This window comes from Garra rufa, chromosome 17, assembly GCF_049309525.1.
Source record: "Garra rufa chromosome 17, GarRuf1.0, whole genome shotgun sequence".
Taxonomy (NCBI): domain Eukaryota; kingdom Metazoa; phylum Chordata; class Actinopteri; order Cypriniformes; family Cyprinidae; genus Garra; species Garra rufa.
Genome location: NC_133377.1, coordinates 35,414,287 through 35,432,071, shown reverse-complemented (window position 1 = coordinate 35,432,071; position 17,785 = coordinate 35,414,287). Strand labels below are relative to the sequence as shown.

Below are 17,785 nucleotides of genomic sequence, written 5' to 3'. Positions count from 1 at the left end.
GATTTTAAAGCTACATTTTTATTATCATTACTTCAGTCACATGATCCTATCATACAAATCATTTCAGTATTCTGATTTGCTGCTCAATAATAATAATAATTATGTTTAATATGTATGACTTTTTTAGGTTTATCTGATGAATAGAAAGTTCAGAAGAACAGCATTTATCTGAAATAGAATCTTTTGAAACATTATAAATGTCTTTATCTTTGATCAGCTTAAAGCATCCTTGCTTTCCCCAAAATTTTACTGACTCCAAGCTTTTGAATGGTATAGTGTATAATATCACAAAACCTTTTTGTTTCAGATAAATGCTGATTTTTGGATCTTTCTAATCATCAAAGAATCCTGAAAAAAATGTACTCAACTGTTTTAAATATTGGTGATAATAATAACAAATGTTTCTTGAACAATTTCTAAAGGATCTTGTGACCCTCAAGCCTGGAGAAATAATGCTGAAAATTCAGGATCACAGGAATAAATTATAATTAAAAATATATTTAAAAAGAAAACAGTTATTTTGAATAGAAAAAAAAAGTTATAATTATATATTATTATGTTTTAAGTTATAATGTTATTATTATTAAGTTATAATGTTTTTTCTGTAATTTGGATCAAATAAATTTAGGTGAGCAGAAGAGACCTCTTTAGAAAAAACATTAAAAATCTTACTGTTCAAAAACTTTTGACTGGTAGTGTATACAAGTTTTGAGGATGAATAAATAATGACAGAATTAACTTTCTTTCTTTCTTTTGATTAATCTTGTAAAACACATTAATAAATACACTTTATTATAAAACCTAAATTTCAGTATTTTTTCATTCATTTTATTATTTTATTTTATGCTATATTTAATTATTTTACGTATTATTTTATCTTGTTTTGTTTTATTTCACTGACTAGCACAATGTAGGGTACAAAATGCACATTTAGTGAATGTTTAACTTTACCTGTTAAACAGGATTGATTAAGTTTTTGTATAACTGGGAATGAGTTTAACTTTAGAGTAAATCATTTATTTTTGTCTGGTGTTTTGAAGCTAATCAAATATAATACTGGATATTCTACATTTCTAAAAGGAATGATATTGAATAACTCTATACTACTGTGTGATCTTTTTAAAAAAAACTACTTCTCTAAAAGCTTCTTTATATTCTATATTGACACATTTTACCCTTCTGTGCATCTGGTATTCACTAAATTAAATTAAATATTCTTACACCAAAGCTACTGCAATAATCAATACATTTCCATTTTGCGTGCAGGAAATTTAGTCATTAGAAAGAATGGTCAATCGACCTGATGGATGCTGAACTCAGCCAATCAACAAGCAGCACTCACATCACACAATAGACGACTCCACTTGCAAAAAAGAAGAAGGGGTCGTTAACAGAGGAAAATGGGGACCACAGATTGTAAAGATACCCACAAACCTAACAAACTCCCATAAATGCGGTTGCTAGTTTTCGCTATTTCATTAGAGCGACATATCAGCCACGCCCACTTGGTGTTAATTATGCACCTGTCACTGGTCCCCCTCAATCATCCACAGAAGGTGGGCGGGGCTAATGCAAATCGCCCACCCCGGTCACTAGTGATGTTGGGTGCGGTTGGTTCATGCTGAGCAGCCGGCGAGAAGATTGAGAGCAAACAGGGTGCATTCTATTCATCTTCAAATCCGCCTTTGATTGAAACAGAACGACAACAAACCAGAGGTATGTTTTGTTATTTTTTCCTTTTATTAAGAAATATTTTAGTTTTAATTCTGTTCATTTAAAGCATTTCAAATGATTTTGGTGTTCCATCACATAGACATGAAATCCAGTCTATCAAAATTAATACAACCTCACTTATAAATGAAAAATAAGATCATTTGAACGTCTTTTACCAGTAAATGTTTTTGTTTCAGGCCTATTTAAGGTTAGTTGCTTGCAATCCATCCTTACCACTGTACTGAAGCATCTCTGAAATGCTTTGTCATGAGATGCGCCATCACTATTTTTGGGGCTGCGCGATCCTCTCTTTTAATAGATGTGCATGTGAGATGCTGTAAAAAAAACATGCAAGCTATTCCTGATGGTCATCTAAGGACCTCATCCACCGATTGTCTGTGAAATTTGGGCGTATACCGTCGCTGCATTGTGTGACCAGGGCTAAATCACCCCACGACGCCCCATGAACGCGTAGTAGTTTCATTAATTAGAGCGGCTTTATTATAATCATTGTCTTTCATATGTTTTTAAAATTGCAGCTTTCAAATGATATAACTTCTTTGTAACGAGAAGATAATACTGCTTTGTTCTTATTCATGTAAGGTCTTAAATCACGCATCTATTTATAATATATTAATATAATTAGTCGGCAGAAGTGTGGACACCGTCATACATTCATGAGCACATTTACTGTTTTTGTTGCCACAACAGTTTTATTATTGCGGAATGATAATAAGCAGAATGATAATAAGCTGTTTTTATAATAAGTAAAATTGTGTTTTATTCTAAGTTCTTAAATAAATCTAAATTTATTAAATATTGCACCAATTGTAATATATTAATTGCTATCAAGTGCTATCGAATCGATTAGTCACATTCAAAAAAGGTTGGATTTACATTTAATATATATAAATAAATGTAAATATATACATGTACGTTTGTGTATTTAAGTTTTTGTGTACATATTCATATTATGAATAAATATACACACACGTATGTATTTAAGAATTTTTATAAATATATTTATATATAATATAAATTATAAATGTATACACGTAAATATACATATTTTCAAAATGTATACTGTATGCGTGTGTATTTTTATAGCACAAATATTAATATAATTAAATGCTTAATATGTTGACACTATCACATTGATGAGTGTTTTATTTTGACTGTTTTATTCTTCTCTTATAATTATCATATTGATAAGTTGTTTTTTAGTAGTAGATTTATAATGTATTTCTCCATTGACATGTATTTGAATCTTATTATATGTAAATTGCATTAAATTGTCATAATTTAAAATGCATTTAATCACTATAAGAAAAAAATAATAATTAAAAATTATAGTATAATTGAGATTAGTATATTATAATTAATATAATAAGTGTATTCTTTATTTTATATTATATTTTATCCTTTGGCCTACATATGAAAGTTGTTTTACAGATGTAAATAGCTCGGGTTTCCCTGAAAATAGCGGGTAACTGAAAATAGCTCATGGGAAGTCAGGAGCTCTCTGAGGGAAAATGTAAACAGGTTTCTAAACAGCAACCAATGCAGTGTATTCTTAGAAACAACTTAGTTGAGATATTATCTTCATTATTTAACTAATGAAATCAAATGAACATCTGCTTGTCAGCAGAGCTGTGCTGACCATTTAATCTCTTCCTAATGCACAGATCGAAATGTTAGACACAACCAGCAGCCAGTTCGACTCCTTCCTGTTTTGGAGGGAGCCCATCCCATCACTGGACCTGTCAGAGCTGGAAGACCTTGGCATTTCTATGCCCAAGTCCAAGGAAGCAAAGTCGACCAAGAGCTTGCAAAAAGCCCTGGGACAGGAGGAGGAAGATTTGGAGCTGTTGAAGTACTCCACCTTCAACTACTGGAAAGAGCCCATCGCTAGTGTTGATACCTTGGATTTCAGCCTGCTGTTATAAGACACTGCAATGCAATTCTCAGTTCCTGCCCAAATCTGTGTTTTTAATGCCACTGTGTCTCTACTCCAGTCTCATATTGATGAATACAAGAGTCATGTATCATGCCTTTCTTGTTAAACCATGTCAGTAAACCGTGATAACTGGGATATACTAGTAGGGCGTTACTAAATATGGATGTATTAGTTGTACTATTTAGTATCTCACTGCCCTGTAAACTATGTGACTGCTCAATTGGACATGAAATAAGATTATAATAACCAGATCATGATCTGCCAAATTCACTTCAAGTTAAAGGCAATGGGATTCAAAACAAATAAAAAAAATTAAAGATTGTATAATATTATTGTCTGCCAAATGATTTGTAATATTAATGCTAACAGTGATTTATTAATTTAAACTGGAATCTCACTTAAAAGGGTTTTGTATTGAAGGGATGTCTGTGTTATAAAAGGAAAATTAATGCTTTTCACTATTTTTTCCCCCATCATGTTTGATGACAAATGCCAATTAAAGTGAGCTTGCTGCTAAATGAATACAAATGCATCTGTATTCGTGTTTCATTCATATTGTTTTAAAAATGATAATATTTTTTAATCATTGGCCGCTGAGAGAAATTAAGAGACATTTTAGGGGTTCAAGCACATAGGCTCAAGTGTTTTATGTTGTTGGAATCCTTGGCGGACAAAACACATGCCTCAGATTCGATTGCAAGCGGGGTATTTTGGATTTTTTACAAAAACCTACTTTTGTGAACTAGTCCTAGATTTTTCACCCAAATGGATCAAACCAGTGCAGAACGATTGTCTGTAGAGTGAATATCAATAATTATCAAAAGTCTAACTTTCAACTCATCGTCAAAAAAGGGATGCCAAAACTTCGAAAGGGGCAGGGCCACTTTTATGTAAAATGCCTCAAACTCCTGAACAGAATGAAATAGGCCTATATCCACCAAACTCGGAATACTTAGGAGCTCAACCTGAGGTCGCAGGACAAAAATCGTGGCGCTTGGCCACTTGGTGGCACTATAAGAGGGGAAAAAAACATAAAAATGGCATGCATTTGCATGGTCTTGGTCTAAAGTGCCACAAGTGTCTATAAGGAGATTTGTGCATCTCAAAAAAACATGAAGTTTCAGCACCAATTAGACAAGGTTAACGGAGGCCGATCGGAACGAAAATTGGTGGGCCTGTTTGACTCTGTGAGAAATTTGAGAGAAATCGGTCACTTTGTGAACTGGTCATAGGTTTTTGGCTCAATCTGGGGGGAAAAAACACTGCAGTACAATTTTTTAGACTCTCTAGATCAATTATTATCAAAAAAATGTTGAAATGTACCCTTTGTGAAGCTCTAACAGGGTCGTTTAGAAAAGGGCCCTGTCCAAATTTACCCAAAATCCTATAAAGCCTAATGGAAAACTCAAAACTTCACGAAATCTGGTGAGCACATGCAACAGGAGATTCTAAGCAAAGTTTTAAGGAGATTAGACCACAGCGGGCACTATAACACTCATAAACGTTACAAAACATAATATTTCTATGGCAAATTACCTGTATTTGCAAAAAAAAAAAAAAAAAAAGGCTTGCTACATAATGTCTTTTTTCATATTTGCTTAAATGACTTAAAGCGCTTGAATACAGGCAATCGCTATATATATTGAGACAGGTGCAACTCAAACTTGAAGTAGATCTTGGGCAAGATAATTTTTTAGTTTTTAATTTTAGTATTTCCTGTGGTTTATTGGCACAGGTGTTTTGGCACACAACTGGGTAGCAGTGTAGGAAAACAGAAAACTGCAGATAAAGCTTAAATATTCTAAAAAGCAAAACTATTAATTTATATCACAGTCAAGAAGACATATTACTAAACATCAATGAAAAAAAATTTAATAAAAAAGATAAATGACTATCATACATCTCCACACTATATTTCATGGTAGTATATATATATATATATATATATATATATATATATATATATATATATATATATATATATATATATATATATATATATAATAGCAAACCAAGCAAACAAACAAATAAAATCGGATATTATATACACTTAAAATATCCACCTTTTTCTTCAATGTGGAAGGAAGACTTCTAGTTTATTATCCACTATAGGAATAACTAATACAACCTGCAGTAAATGGTTATACCTTTTGCACTACAAACCAGTGTGTGTAATTAAGATAATATTAAAATAACATGGTAAGACACACAAATTTGCATTATCAATCAGCAAAAGGAGCTGTTTTGTATAGCTAAAAATAGCTAAATGCCAATGAGACCAGAACCCATAAAATGTACAAATGGCCGCGCCCACTCTTACGAAAAAAAGAGGATATTTGAAAATACAAATTTTTCTAAAAAACCTATACAGTTGAATAGGCAGGCTGTACTCAAAACCTAGTGAGCTACCTACCTATCCTATATTTTTGAGCATCATAGGGTCGTGCAGGATTCATGGGGAGTTAAAAGCGCACCTAGTAGGCCCAAGCGTGTTGTCTGAGTAGGCAGCTCACTAGGTTTTAAGACGCGTCCACGAGTCTGAACGGCTTCACTTTTATTTCCGGGGTTAAAGCAGCCGCCATATCTGAATGCGCTTTAAACACAGACATGTTTATGTTCAGCCAGTTGAGAAATACAGCAGGGAAAACTATATAGTGCTTTATTAACACCCAATATACGTCCGACAGACAGGGTATAAAGGTAAGTTCAATATGAAGCGATCTCATTAGTTGGTGACGCAGATGGAGGATGTGTGTGATCAGCTCGCCTCAGTGTTTGACTCCACATGGCACATGAGTTTGGCATGTAAAATACGAGGTTTAAAATCACCCTTAGCTATTTATCTACTAATGCACTTTGTATGTCTTTATGTGTGTGTGTGTTCTTAGAAATTTGTTTTGATAAGATTCATACGCTTTGTGTTATTTCTGGCTAATGTTTTCGTGAATCATTTTCTAATGATATGGACAGGAAAGCTGCTGTTCATTTATTCCACTGTTTTGAATATCAGCTTGTTTGCTTACAAGTACATTGTTTAGCTGGTTACTGAACTAGTTTGTGTTTTTTTTAACATCCTGTGAGAAATAAACGCAAATATCACGTCGAAATCTGCACGCTAATCTGGACCAATGCAAACAGTTGGATAAGCTGTATAACAAAGTATAGATATGTTTAAGGAGTTGGAAACATTATTTTTCTAACTATTTCTTTAGACAGTGCAATTTTAAAGTTTGAAATATGAATGAAATATATATGTATATAAAATGTAGGTCAATTTATAACTGTACACATCTCACGTTACAAGCCAAATTTACATTTAGACTAACGTTACCAGTCAAAAGTTTTTGAACAGTAAGATTTAATGTTTTTTAGTCTCTTCTGCTCAGCAAGCCTGCATTTATTTGATCCAAAGTACAGCAAACAGTAAAATATTTAATTATTTTTACTATTTAAAATAACGGTTTTCTTTTTGAATATATTTTCAAATTTAATATTTGTGATCAAAGCTACATTTTCAGCATGATTCTTCAGAAGTCATTTTAATATGCTGATTTGCTATTCAAGAAACATTTTTTTTTTAACTAATATAAATTTTTAAAACGGTTAAGTACATTTTAAAGGATTATTTGATGAATAGAAAGATCCAAAGATCAGCATTTATCTGAAATAAAAAGCTTTTTAACATATATTTAACATGTAGGCCTATTATTCAAAAGCTTGCCGTCAGTCTAACTTTTTTCTTGGGAATAAAATTATAGAAATTAATACTTTTGTTTAGCAAAGATGCTTTAGATTAATCAAAAGTGACAAAGACATGTATAGTGTTACAAAATATTTCTATTTCAGATAAAACCTGAAAAAACTTTACTTTGCTGTTTTTAATAATAATAATGATGATAAATATTTTTTGAGCGGCACATCAGAATATTAGAACGATTTCTGAAGGATCGTGTGACTGGAGTAATGATACTGAAAATTCTGTTTTGAAATCACAGAAATAAATTACACTTCAAAATAAATTCAAATAGAAAACTGAAATTTTAAATGGTAAAAATATTTCAGAATTTGACTTTTTGTTGTACAATGAATCAAATAAATGCAGGCTTGGTGAGCAAAACAGACTTCTTTAAAAATATTACAAATCTTCATGTTAAAAAACTAGGTGATGTATTCAGTAAGTTCATAACTAGAAAATAAGTTCCAGTATATCTTTGTTAGATTAATGCACAAATATTATAATCATCATATAATAATACAGTTTTATTCTCATTATTGTGTACTTAATGTCTGTCTTTGTCTAGATGTCGTTGGTGGATTTGGGAAAGCGTCTTTTAGAAGCAGCTCGGAACGGTCAGGATGACGAAGTCAGGACGCTGATGGCCAATGGAGCACCGTTCACTACAGACTGGGTTGGTTAAGCTATCATTATGTTATGAGTTAATATAATTATGGGCTTAGCCCTCCCAAGAAACGGTCAATTAAGAAAGCAATGTAGTCATTGCCTTTAAAAAAAAAAGATTCTAACTCATCACGTGTCATTGACATTGTCTGCTTGTGACATTTACACTGGAAGTGCTATATAAACATCAGCTTGTGACATTTACTTTGAAAGTGCTATATATAAAAGGCATTACTACAGAGTTATGGAGATCTATAAGAAGTTATATTTTCAAACTCTGAGGTGTTGCCAAAACAAGACACTTACATGTAGAGACATATGTGACCCTGGACCACAAAACCGGTCATAAGGGTCAATTTGTTGAGCTTTCCATTGACGTGTGATTTGTTAGGATAGGACAATATTTGGCCGAGATACAACTATTTGAAAATATAGAATCTGAGGGTGCCAAAAATGTAGTGAGATAATCACCTTTAAAGTTGTCCAAGTGAAGTTTTTAGCAATGCATATTACTAATCAAAAAATAAGTTTTGATATATTTACGGTAGGAAACTTACAAAATGTCTTCATGAAACGTGATCTTAACTTAATACCCTAATGATTTTTGGCATAGAAGAAAAATGTATCATTTTGACCCATACAATGTATGTTTGGCTATTGCTACAAATATACCCATGCTACTTTGCAGTTTTGTGGTAAAGGGTCACATATTATCTCAACTTTTTGCAGCTTGGAACATCTCCATTACATTTAGCAGCCCAGCATGGTCATTACTCCACTGCTGAAGTGCTGCTGAGGGCGGGTGTCAGCAGAGATGCCCGAACCAAAGTGGACAGGACCCCACTGCACATGGCGGCCACAGAGGGCCATGAGGTCATTGTGGATTTATTAATCAGGGTAAGACAAAACTTGTCTTTTGTTATGCTCTTTTTAAGTCCTTAAACTATTCCTAATCTCAGTTTGTCAGCAGAGGAGACTGATACTAACACGTTTTTATATTTTAGAGTGGTGCCGACATCAATGCCAAAGACATGTTGAAGATGACCGCTCTTCATTGGGCTGCACAGCATGGCCATCACAGCGTGGCAGAGCTGTTGATCAAACATGGCGCTGATGTACATGCCCTCAGCAAGTTTGACAAGTCAGCTTTTGATATCGCCGTCGACATACAGCACGCTGAACTTATTCATCTATTACAGGTTTGTTGTGTTTGTGTAAAACTGAAAAGACATTAGAGAGTAGTTTAAAAAATGTTAAAGATGGTAAATCCTCTTTGTGTGGTTTAGGAGGGAATGCAGAATCAGGTGAACAGGAATGCTGAAGCGTCAATCATAAATGGCAGCTCCACCCCACAGTTCATCATTCAGGGCGTCCCAAACATCCAAGGGGGAGTCGTCAACCTCGCTGACTTGATCAAAACCAACTCAGGTATGATAAGTGGACTGTAAAATAAATATGGAATGGATAAAATGCATTATGAACACTGGTAGCTGTTTTCTGATCTTAAAGGTATAGTTGACCCAAAAATGAAAATCCTGTCATTAATTGCTCACCTTTATGTTGTTCAGAACCTGTAAGACCTTTGTTCATCTTTGGAACACAAATTAAGATATGTTTGATGAAATCCGAGAGCTTTCTGACTCTGCATAGACAGCAAAGGTCTTGGATTTAATCAAGTGCTCAGATTTCATTCATTTGTGTTTTGAAGAGGAATGAAGGTCTTACGGTGCGTTCACACTGGCACGTAGCGAGCGGGGCGAAGCGAGCGTTTTCAATTCATTCATGTGGAAGTTGAGCGTAAACGGTCGCGTGGTGCATTTTGGGATTGGAAGCGGCGCGGAGAAGGCGTTGAGAGCAGCTGAGAGCGTCAAAAGGTTGGACATTCCTCAACTTTATGCAAATCTCGAGCGCAAAACGCTGGGCGACAACCAATCGCTGTGAGAAGTAGGCAAGGCAACTATGACGCGTGTTACCGAAACTGGTGGATTACTGAGCTGAAATCACATATAGTATTGAAAAGTAAATGTACTTTACATGTTTATTACTATGCCACAGTTTAGTTTGCGAACCACCGTTAAAAAAGACAAATGAAACGCAAACAGGGTGTAAACATTGTTTTTCCATAGGCGTGCTCTGCTCTAAATTTGACACTCCCCAAAGCAGTGGCGTTGTAGCGTTGCCAGCGGCACTGAGCGTGGATTTGACGCTGTAGTGTGAACGCACCGTTATGCTGCGTTCACACCGCCCCAAATGTCATGCGTCAGTTGCGGCAAGATTACATGTAAAGTCAATGGTTGAGTCCGTCAGAGGTCCGTCAGAGGCTCTGCGTTGCGTTGTGTCCGTTGGATCCGTCAACTTTTCAAGCGTTACCTGCGTTTCAAGCGTCAACGCAGCAAACGCAAGCAACGCAGAAGTTCAGCTAGCTGAACTTTTGACGGACTTGACGCACTTGACGCAGTGCGTCAACCAATCAGAGCGTCTCACTGTAGCGACGTCACCACACGTATTTTGAATGAAGCGGGAGCAGAAAAAACAACATACAATTCTCTGCGATTGCAGACGGCTACCAGCTTATTCTAGCCGTCTGCAATCGCAGAGAATTGTATGATCTGTCCTCGTTGTTGTATAAAGACAGGAATGTAAAGGAACTTGCTTGGATGAAGATCGCTGAAGAGATCGGGATGTCAAATCTTTTCTCAACGTAATTATTTCCCATTTCGTTAGCTAGCGAAACATGGTCATGAGAGGATTCCAAAATGTCCAGTCCCAATAGTTTGCCATGGTTTATTCAGGGGAAGTGTGCAAAAAACTAGATGCGTTGGGAGCGTTGCCTGACGTGTGCGGTGTGAACGCACCAAAAAGCAAGCGTTGCCAGCTTTAACGTACATGCGTCAAACTAAATGCGTTAGGTGCGTTGCCTGACGCAGACAAAGTGTGCGGTGTGAACGCACCATTACGGGTTCGGAACGACATGAGGGTGAGTAATTAATGACAGAATTTTTATTTTTGGGTCAACTATCCCTTTAAATAAGGGGTGGGGGACATTGGTGAAGGGCCAGTGTCCCTGCAGAGTTTAGCTCCAACCCTAATCAAACACACTGGAACAAGCTGAAGACAAGGTCTTCAGGATACAGGCTGGTATTTTTTTTTTTTTTTTTATCAGGGTTGCAGCTAAAGTGCAGGGACACTGGCCCTCAAGGATCAAGGTTTTCCACCACTGCTTTAAATAGTAATGTTTTCTGTTTTACCTTGATGTTTAGGTGACACAGAGGAGGCCATTGCTGTCAGTGCCTTGGACTCAAGTATCCAGCAAGTGGTTAATGAATCTGGTCAGAGGGTCATAACCATATTAACAGATCAACATGGAAATCTGCAGACTAATGGGCTCGGCCAACCGTTCTTTGTCACGATGCAGGATGGACGACAAGGTAGTACTAACTCTCCTTATTTTGGATTTTGAACTTATATGGATTTTATATTAATGTATAGTTTAGGGTTGGTAAGTTGTTTATCCTTTTTGAAAGATGCATTGTAGTGGCACATAAAATAGATCAAATTAACAAGAATAAAGTTAAAATAGTTTAAAAATAAAATATAAATTCTGAGAATAAAGTCAAAGCATTGTGAGGTGAGATTAAAGTCATAATATTTTGAGAATAAAGTAAAAATTACCAGAATAATAATAACCATTATAAAACAAGAATAAAGGAGTAAAGGTAATATTTCAGTACTGTAAAATTACATTATTTTTTTTCTGTTAGCTTCTATGCAAAAAAACATTTTTTTTTTTTCTTATTTTTTAATATGGGGCTAAAATGCTGTTGTATTTTGCTCAAGGCTGCATTTATTTAATCGAAAATACATATTATGAATCTGTAATATTGTGAAATATTTGTACAAACTGTTTTTAATTTTAATAAATTTTAAAATGTATCTAATTCCTGTAAGGGTAAAGATGGATATTCAGCTACCATTACAGTCTTCAGTGTCACATAATGTATTCAAGAAGTATTTCTTATTTTCAATTTAGAAAAAACATTATTTCAGGATTCTGTAACAAGTTCAAAAGAACAGCATTTGAAATAGAGCTTTTTGTAACAATTTAAAATAATTTACTGTCACAGTTTATCAATTTTATGTATTTATATTAGTACTGTCAATAGATTTACTAATTAATTACAATTGTTTTTCTAAAATGAATCATGACTAATCCTACCTAACATTAAGGTTTTTAAATGTGCCACTTTTATACAGAGGCGGACAGTAGTGAAGTATTTTTACTCTGCTGTAAAAGTACTTTTCACGTGCCTGTACTTTATCATAGTGTTTTTAGAAAACTTTACTTCACAACTTTCCAAAGCGTAATATTATACTTTTTACTGCACTATGTTTTATATTAAAAATTATTTAATACTTAATTACATTAGAAGTCTGTTACTTACCTTCTTTTACTCAAATATAAGAGTGCAGGAAAGTACTACATTTTTAAAGTATTAAAGGTAAAACAAACAACTTTTATTTATGAAACATAGTGCAGTAAAAAGTATCTTTCCTAAGAAAAAAAAGCACTGATAAACTACAGACGCTTTTTAAATTTACTTCAGTAAAGTAAAAATACTTCACTACTGTCCGCCTCTGCTTTATTCACAGTAATTTCACATTCTCGCATCTTTATATTAATATAGAAACAACAGACAGTATATTTTTAAAGGGGTCATCGGATGCAAAACTATGTCTTAAAATGAGCTGAAATTTTGCAGAGCTGATTTTGACAAGGTAAAAGGATGTTTTTTACACTACTATTGGGAATTTTTAACCAAAGTATATTAAAGACTTTTCATTAAGACCCTAAAGAATCATATGAACTTGTGGTAAATGGGCATCCGATGACCCCTTTAATAATATATATTTTTTTTATGACTGAAGGTAAGCTTCACTGAAACCAATATTAGTGATCGGTCTAAGAAATAGCTTCCCCCCCCTAACATTTAACCATTGACTACTGGTTAAATATAGCCATTCAGTATTACAGTATAATTGAGAAGTATCAATTTGAACATTTATAAGACTTGAAAAAAATAATTGAAGTGAACTTAAAACAGTCTTTACATTCACATATCACCATCATTTACCTGTGCCCTTCCGCATGTAGGAAATATACAGAAATTGAAAGTTATCAAACACTAAATTCAAAATTAAATAAAGATGAATCCTTAAAGCCATAAAGTTAATTTACTCTTTTCTCTTTTGTTCTTTGATTAACAGACATCACAGCAGCTTGGTTATTAGGTTATTTGGCTATTTGGCTGCTATTACTTTAAGAGCTGCCACTGCTAAACGTGATGCAATTTGACTTTTGAGTCAGGGGGGGCAAGAAAAAAAAAAAAGAGAAAAAAAAAAATTCGGATGTAAGCATTAAAACAATGCCCTACCGTATTGCAGCACATCAAAGCAGTCAGTTAAAGCGCTGCATTTCAGCCCAGGCCGATGGGCCTAGATATATTTTAGACATCCATCAATTATGGTGAAGGAAAAAAAATGCTGCGCTGGTGGAAACAACACAAGACTTTCGCTTTCACTTTCGAGACCGGCTCGGGTGACGCAGCTGAAAGAGGTCTGCGTTCAATCGCACGCAGGCTCCAATTAGAAACAGCTTGTCAGAATTCACTCACGGCTTTTGCACCGGCAAAAATAAATAATGAATGTGTTGGGGAAAAAGTAAGGACATATCTGAATTATTTATTAATAAAGTGTATTGTCAATGTCGCAAAGATCCTGACTCGCAATCCCCTTTTTGGACACACCTTGAGAGAGAAATGTGTCTTTACAGATTATATAATGAACAAGTTTTTGTTTTCGATTTGTTTTATTTCGTTAAGTAATAATTTAAAGCTTTCTATAGCTATGTTTATCATGTCTGTGAGGCATGCATTTCCCTTTATTTTTGTTAAGCACTCCTGTTCAAGAACGAGATGGCAGAAAGCACATCATTCTTGTTTTCTTTATTTTATAAAAACTCTGTAACGTTTTTGATGCATTACTCTTTCCTTTGTGAGCAAAAATGACGGATAATTTTAAATTGCTTCCACTGAAAAAAATGCTGAGAGTTTCACGCGATTATTAAAACAGCAAAACGTGCACTCGCATTCAAAAGCAACTTTAATACCCCAGGTTTAGAGAGCGACTCCCCAATGCACGCAAATTAGGCTACATAACACATCTGGGCTGTTATTAGTATGTGGACTCTTATAAGTTGTGTAGTTGTCTATAGCTCTGTATCATGCTTTGAAAAATTTGGTCTCTATTTGCACTTTAAATATTTAGAGAGTAGCCTACTTTGATTATGGCTGCATTTATTGTCTGCACTTAATACGATTAAGAAAGAACTGTGTCATTTAATTTTTGTTATTTGTACTGTAGATTGTTTAAAAATGCAGTGGTTGCCTCTAATTTAAATGGCTGTACCTATAATAGAGAAAATAATCATCTTGTTCATGTACTCATATTTTCATTCATTCTTGTCCCATGCTTAAGGCGTAAAATAAATATTTAAAAAAATAAACAGAATCAGCCCATTTGCTTGCAAAACATCGGCAACAGAATCCGCCATGAAAAATCAAGATCGGTGCATTACTAAAAAGAAATGTCGAATGAGTGCTGGCTGTTCTGCTCGATTGGCAGTTGTGGTTGTGCATTGGGTGCTCCTTAATTTTTTTGGTGGTCCTAACTTTTTGAAGTTAGGAGCACCAGTGCTACCAAGTAAAAAAGTTAATTTCGAGCCCTGCTACCACCGACCTATGGTCCAGCCGCACATCCGAGCCATATTTTAAAAAAGTTGTATATTTTTGTTTACATTTTGCACATTTTGTCACTAATGATACCTCTTAAAGCCAGACACTGTTGACAGAGTAGTCTTCCTGGCAAAAATAAATAAGATAATAATGTGAAAGTTTTACAAATTGTGTTCACTAACTAGAAGTTGTAAAATTGTATGTTTATGTTTTGATCTGCCTCCTAAAGCCAGACACTGTGGTCTAATTGGGTTACAAATTATGTTTTTACAATAATTTTATGTTAACATTTTGTACATTTACTCTCATTTACCATACTTTGTCTTTACCATACTAAAACTTTTATTTTAATTTATTTTAGTAAGTTTTAATTAAGGCCAAATCTGTAATCTGTTTTTGTTAATAAACTATACTTTAAAATGTAATTTAATGAACCCTTTATTTTTTGTGGCTTCAGTCATTGTTGGGATACTCTTTTAAAGCAAGCAACATCAACAGCTTATATCGAAATATATATCGTTATTGTTCAATATGGGGAAAAAATTATCGAGATTACATTTTTGCCATATCGCCCAGCCCTAATCACCTGTGTTAACACTAATTTTGACAGCACTCATTTTTATTTTCTCTATTTCCAGGCATAGTATATTTTCACTGCAATCTAGTACTGTCTAATTCTATTTTGTTTTGTTTTGTTTTTATTAGTATTGGCAGTTCCAGCCAATCAAATCACAGAAGAAGTGGTAGAAGACTCTGAACCTCCTGCCCGTAAAAGGAAAATCGAAGTTTCATCCAATAATGCAGGGACCGGTGAAACAGTGAGTGTAACTAGATGTAAAAAAAACATACTCTTGTATGCAAGTTGATACACCTCTAGATGTTGAAAATCACCTTACCACATCTTGATCTTATCTTCAATCTCCAGGAGCATCTCCAGTGGCAGTTACAGGAAGCTAACAGGAAAGCTCAATCCTATCGTCAGCAGTTGCTCCGCAAAGAGCAGGAAGCCGAGGAGTACCGCATAAAATTGGAAGCCATGGAAAACGGACAGACCAACGGCACAACGGCCCTAGAACAGGAGCATGTCGTGTTTGTGCAGGAAGAGGTCGGTATCGAAGAAACAACAGAGGGCGAAGAGGAAGTTGTGATGTTTTCAGAAGGTGACGTAGTCATCAAAACAGAAGAGATCGACTCTTCGGATGAGCAGATAACTTTAGTGGAAGCCACGGCGGGTCACACAGAAGTCATTTCGTAAAAAACGTCCTAAGAGCGTTGGACTCTGTGCTCAAGCAACCAAAGAGTGCATCAGCACGGTTTTACTTTGGTTCACTTTGAATTGTTTGGCAATTAAGTCCTTTTTGTAATTTATTTCCTTGTTCTGTTTTGGTTAAAGTTTCTTGCTTCAAATGAAAGTTAACAAAGAAACAACCACAATGTGCATCATATGCACACACACACACACACACATCCAGGGAAGATGATTTTTTTCTGGGAGTCTGTATCTGTAGTGTCCTTAAAAGTGATCACCCATGATTTGTCCTAAATAGGGTTCTTCAAACCGGCTGAAAAAGGTTCACTCAGGATGGAACACTTTGCAGACTGTTTTTTTAAGCTCCTGTAGAAATGTAGCTACCTTAATCAGACATATAGCTTCAGTGCTTTTGAACTTAAACCGTGAAACTTCATCTCAGTCAGAATCCAGCAGTGTTATGTGTTCTATGCATTGGAAGTAAAATAATGCACCAATTTCATGAACTTGATTTATAGGCAATCTTTTTTTCTCTCTTTCTGTTGGTCGATTTAAAAATCTATAGGTCAATTAAAAGTGCCTTTGGTCATGTTTAGTTTTCACTCAAAGGATTCTACAATGATTATTGCATATATGGTGTTTGTTTCAGTTAATTCCCATTAAGTGAACATTTAACTCACATTCCTTGTGTAATGTTTTTTTTTTTCTCTGCTTATGTTGTTTAATTACTTTAAATCTTAAGTTGAAAAGTTTTGTGTATAAGTAAAACGCTTTCACAATTGTAAAAAGTTTAAATCCAGTATCGATTTTGTGTTTTTTAATTCATAATGTGACTTCTGAGTTATGACAAAATAAGTGGTTTCTGAGGTGCGTAATTATCTGACATACTGATATCTGCATTAGATGGGCGAAATCAGAGGTGATTTTAATTCAATTTTGTGCTATAAAACTGAAAATAGTGGCAGTGAATGATGTTTGTCAATGACATAAATGTAGTAATCAACAGAAATGGTCAATTTTGGGCAGTTGAGATGCATAAACGTCTCACATAGAAATTATGTAATTATTTGCCCTTTTAATCATTCATAATATTATGAATGTTTCTTCTTTTAGACGTAACTATCCTCACCCTGGCACTACAGTTTATGGAGCTACACTGGTGTGAATGCAAAATCTTGTGCTTAGAGTTTTCCCCCACTTGTTATGTGCTTAAGTGATGTATAAAGCTTTTGACTTATTTTTGATTAAAAATATTGCAATTATAAATTTGTGGCTTCTGCATATGTTTTCTGTTTGCTCATGCCCAGTAAAAGAAGGTTGTGCACACAACATTTAAAGTCTCTTCTGCTCACCAAGGCTGCATTTCTTTGTTTTTAAAAATAGTCGCAATTCTGAGAAAAGGTCAGAATTGCGAGAAATAAGTTGCTGTTCTGAGAAATAAGTCACAATTCTGAAAAATAAAGCAGGAAATTGGAGAAATAAGTTGCAATTCTGAGAAATAACGTAGAATTTCTAGGAAATAGTCGCAAACCTGAAAAATTGTCAATTCTGAGAAAGTTGCAAATCTGAGAAAAAAAAACACAAATCCGAGAAAGTCGCAAATCTGAGAAATGGTCAATTCTGACAAAGACAATTCTGAGAAAGTTGCAAATCTGAGAAATAAAGTCAATTCTGAG

At 34.4% G+C, this 17,785-nt stretch overlaps 2 protein-coding genes across 2 annotated transcripts; both read left to right on the top strand.

Moving 5' to 3' along the window:
- The first annotated feature begins 1,575 nt into the window (after window positions 1–1,575).
- On the top strand, window positions 1,576–4,198 carry mllt11 (MLLT11 transcription factor 7 cofactor). Its single transcript, XM_073822316.1, has 2 exons — window positions 1,576–1,716; window positions 3,399–4,198. The coding sequence occupies exon 2, from the start codon at window positions 3,405–3,407 to the stop codon at window positions 3,657–3,659; it is 255 nt and encodes an 84-aa protein (XP_073678417.1). The 5' UTR covers window positions 1,576–1,716; window positions 3,399–3,404; the 3' UTR covers window positions 3,660–4,198.
- A 2,043-nt stretch (window positions 4,199–6,241) lies between these two features.
- On the top strand, window positions 6,242–17,375 carry gabpb2a (GA binding protein transcription factor subunit beta 2a). Its single transcript, XM_073821988.1, has 8 exons — window positions 6,242–6,370; window positions 7,972–8,079; window positions 8,799–8,966; window positions 9,074–9,268; window positions 9,356–9,497; window positions 11,330–11,497; window positions 15,566–15,678; window positions 15,786–17,375. Exons 2-8 carry the CDS (start codon window positions 7,972–7,974, stop codon window positions 16,113–16,115), a joined length of 1,224 nt encoding a protein of 407 aa, XP_073678089.1. The 5' UTR covers window positions 6,242–6,370; the 3' UTR covers window positions 16,116–17,375.
- Window positions 17,376–17,785: the final 410 nt, after the last annotated feature.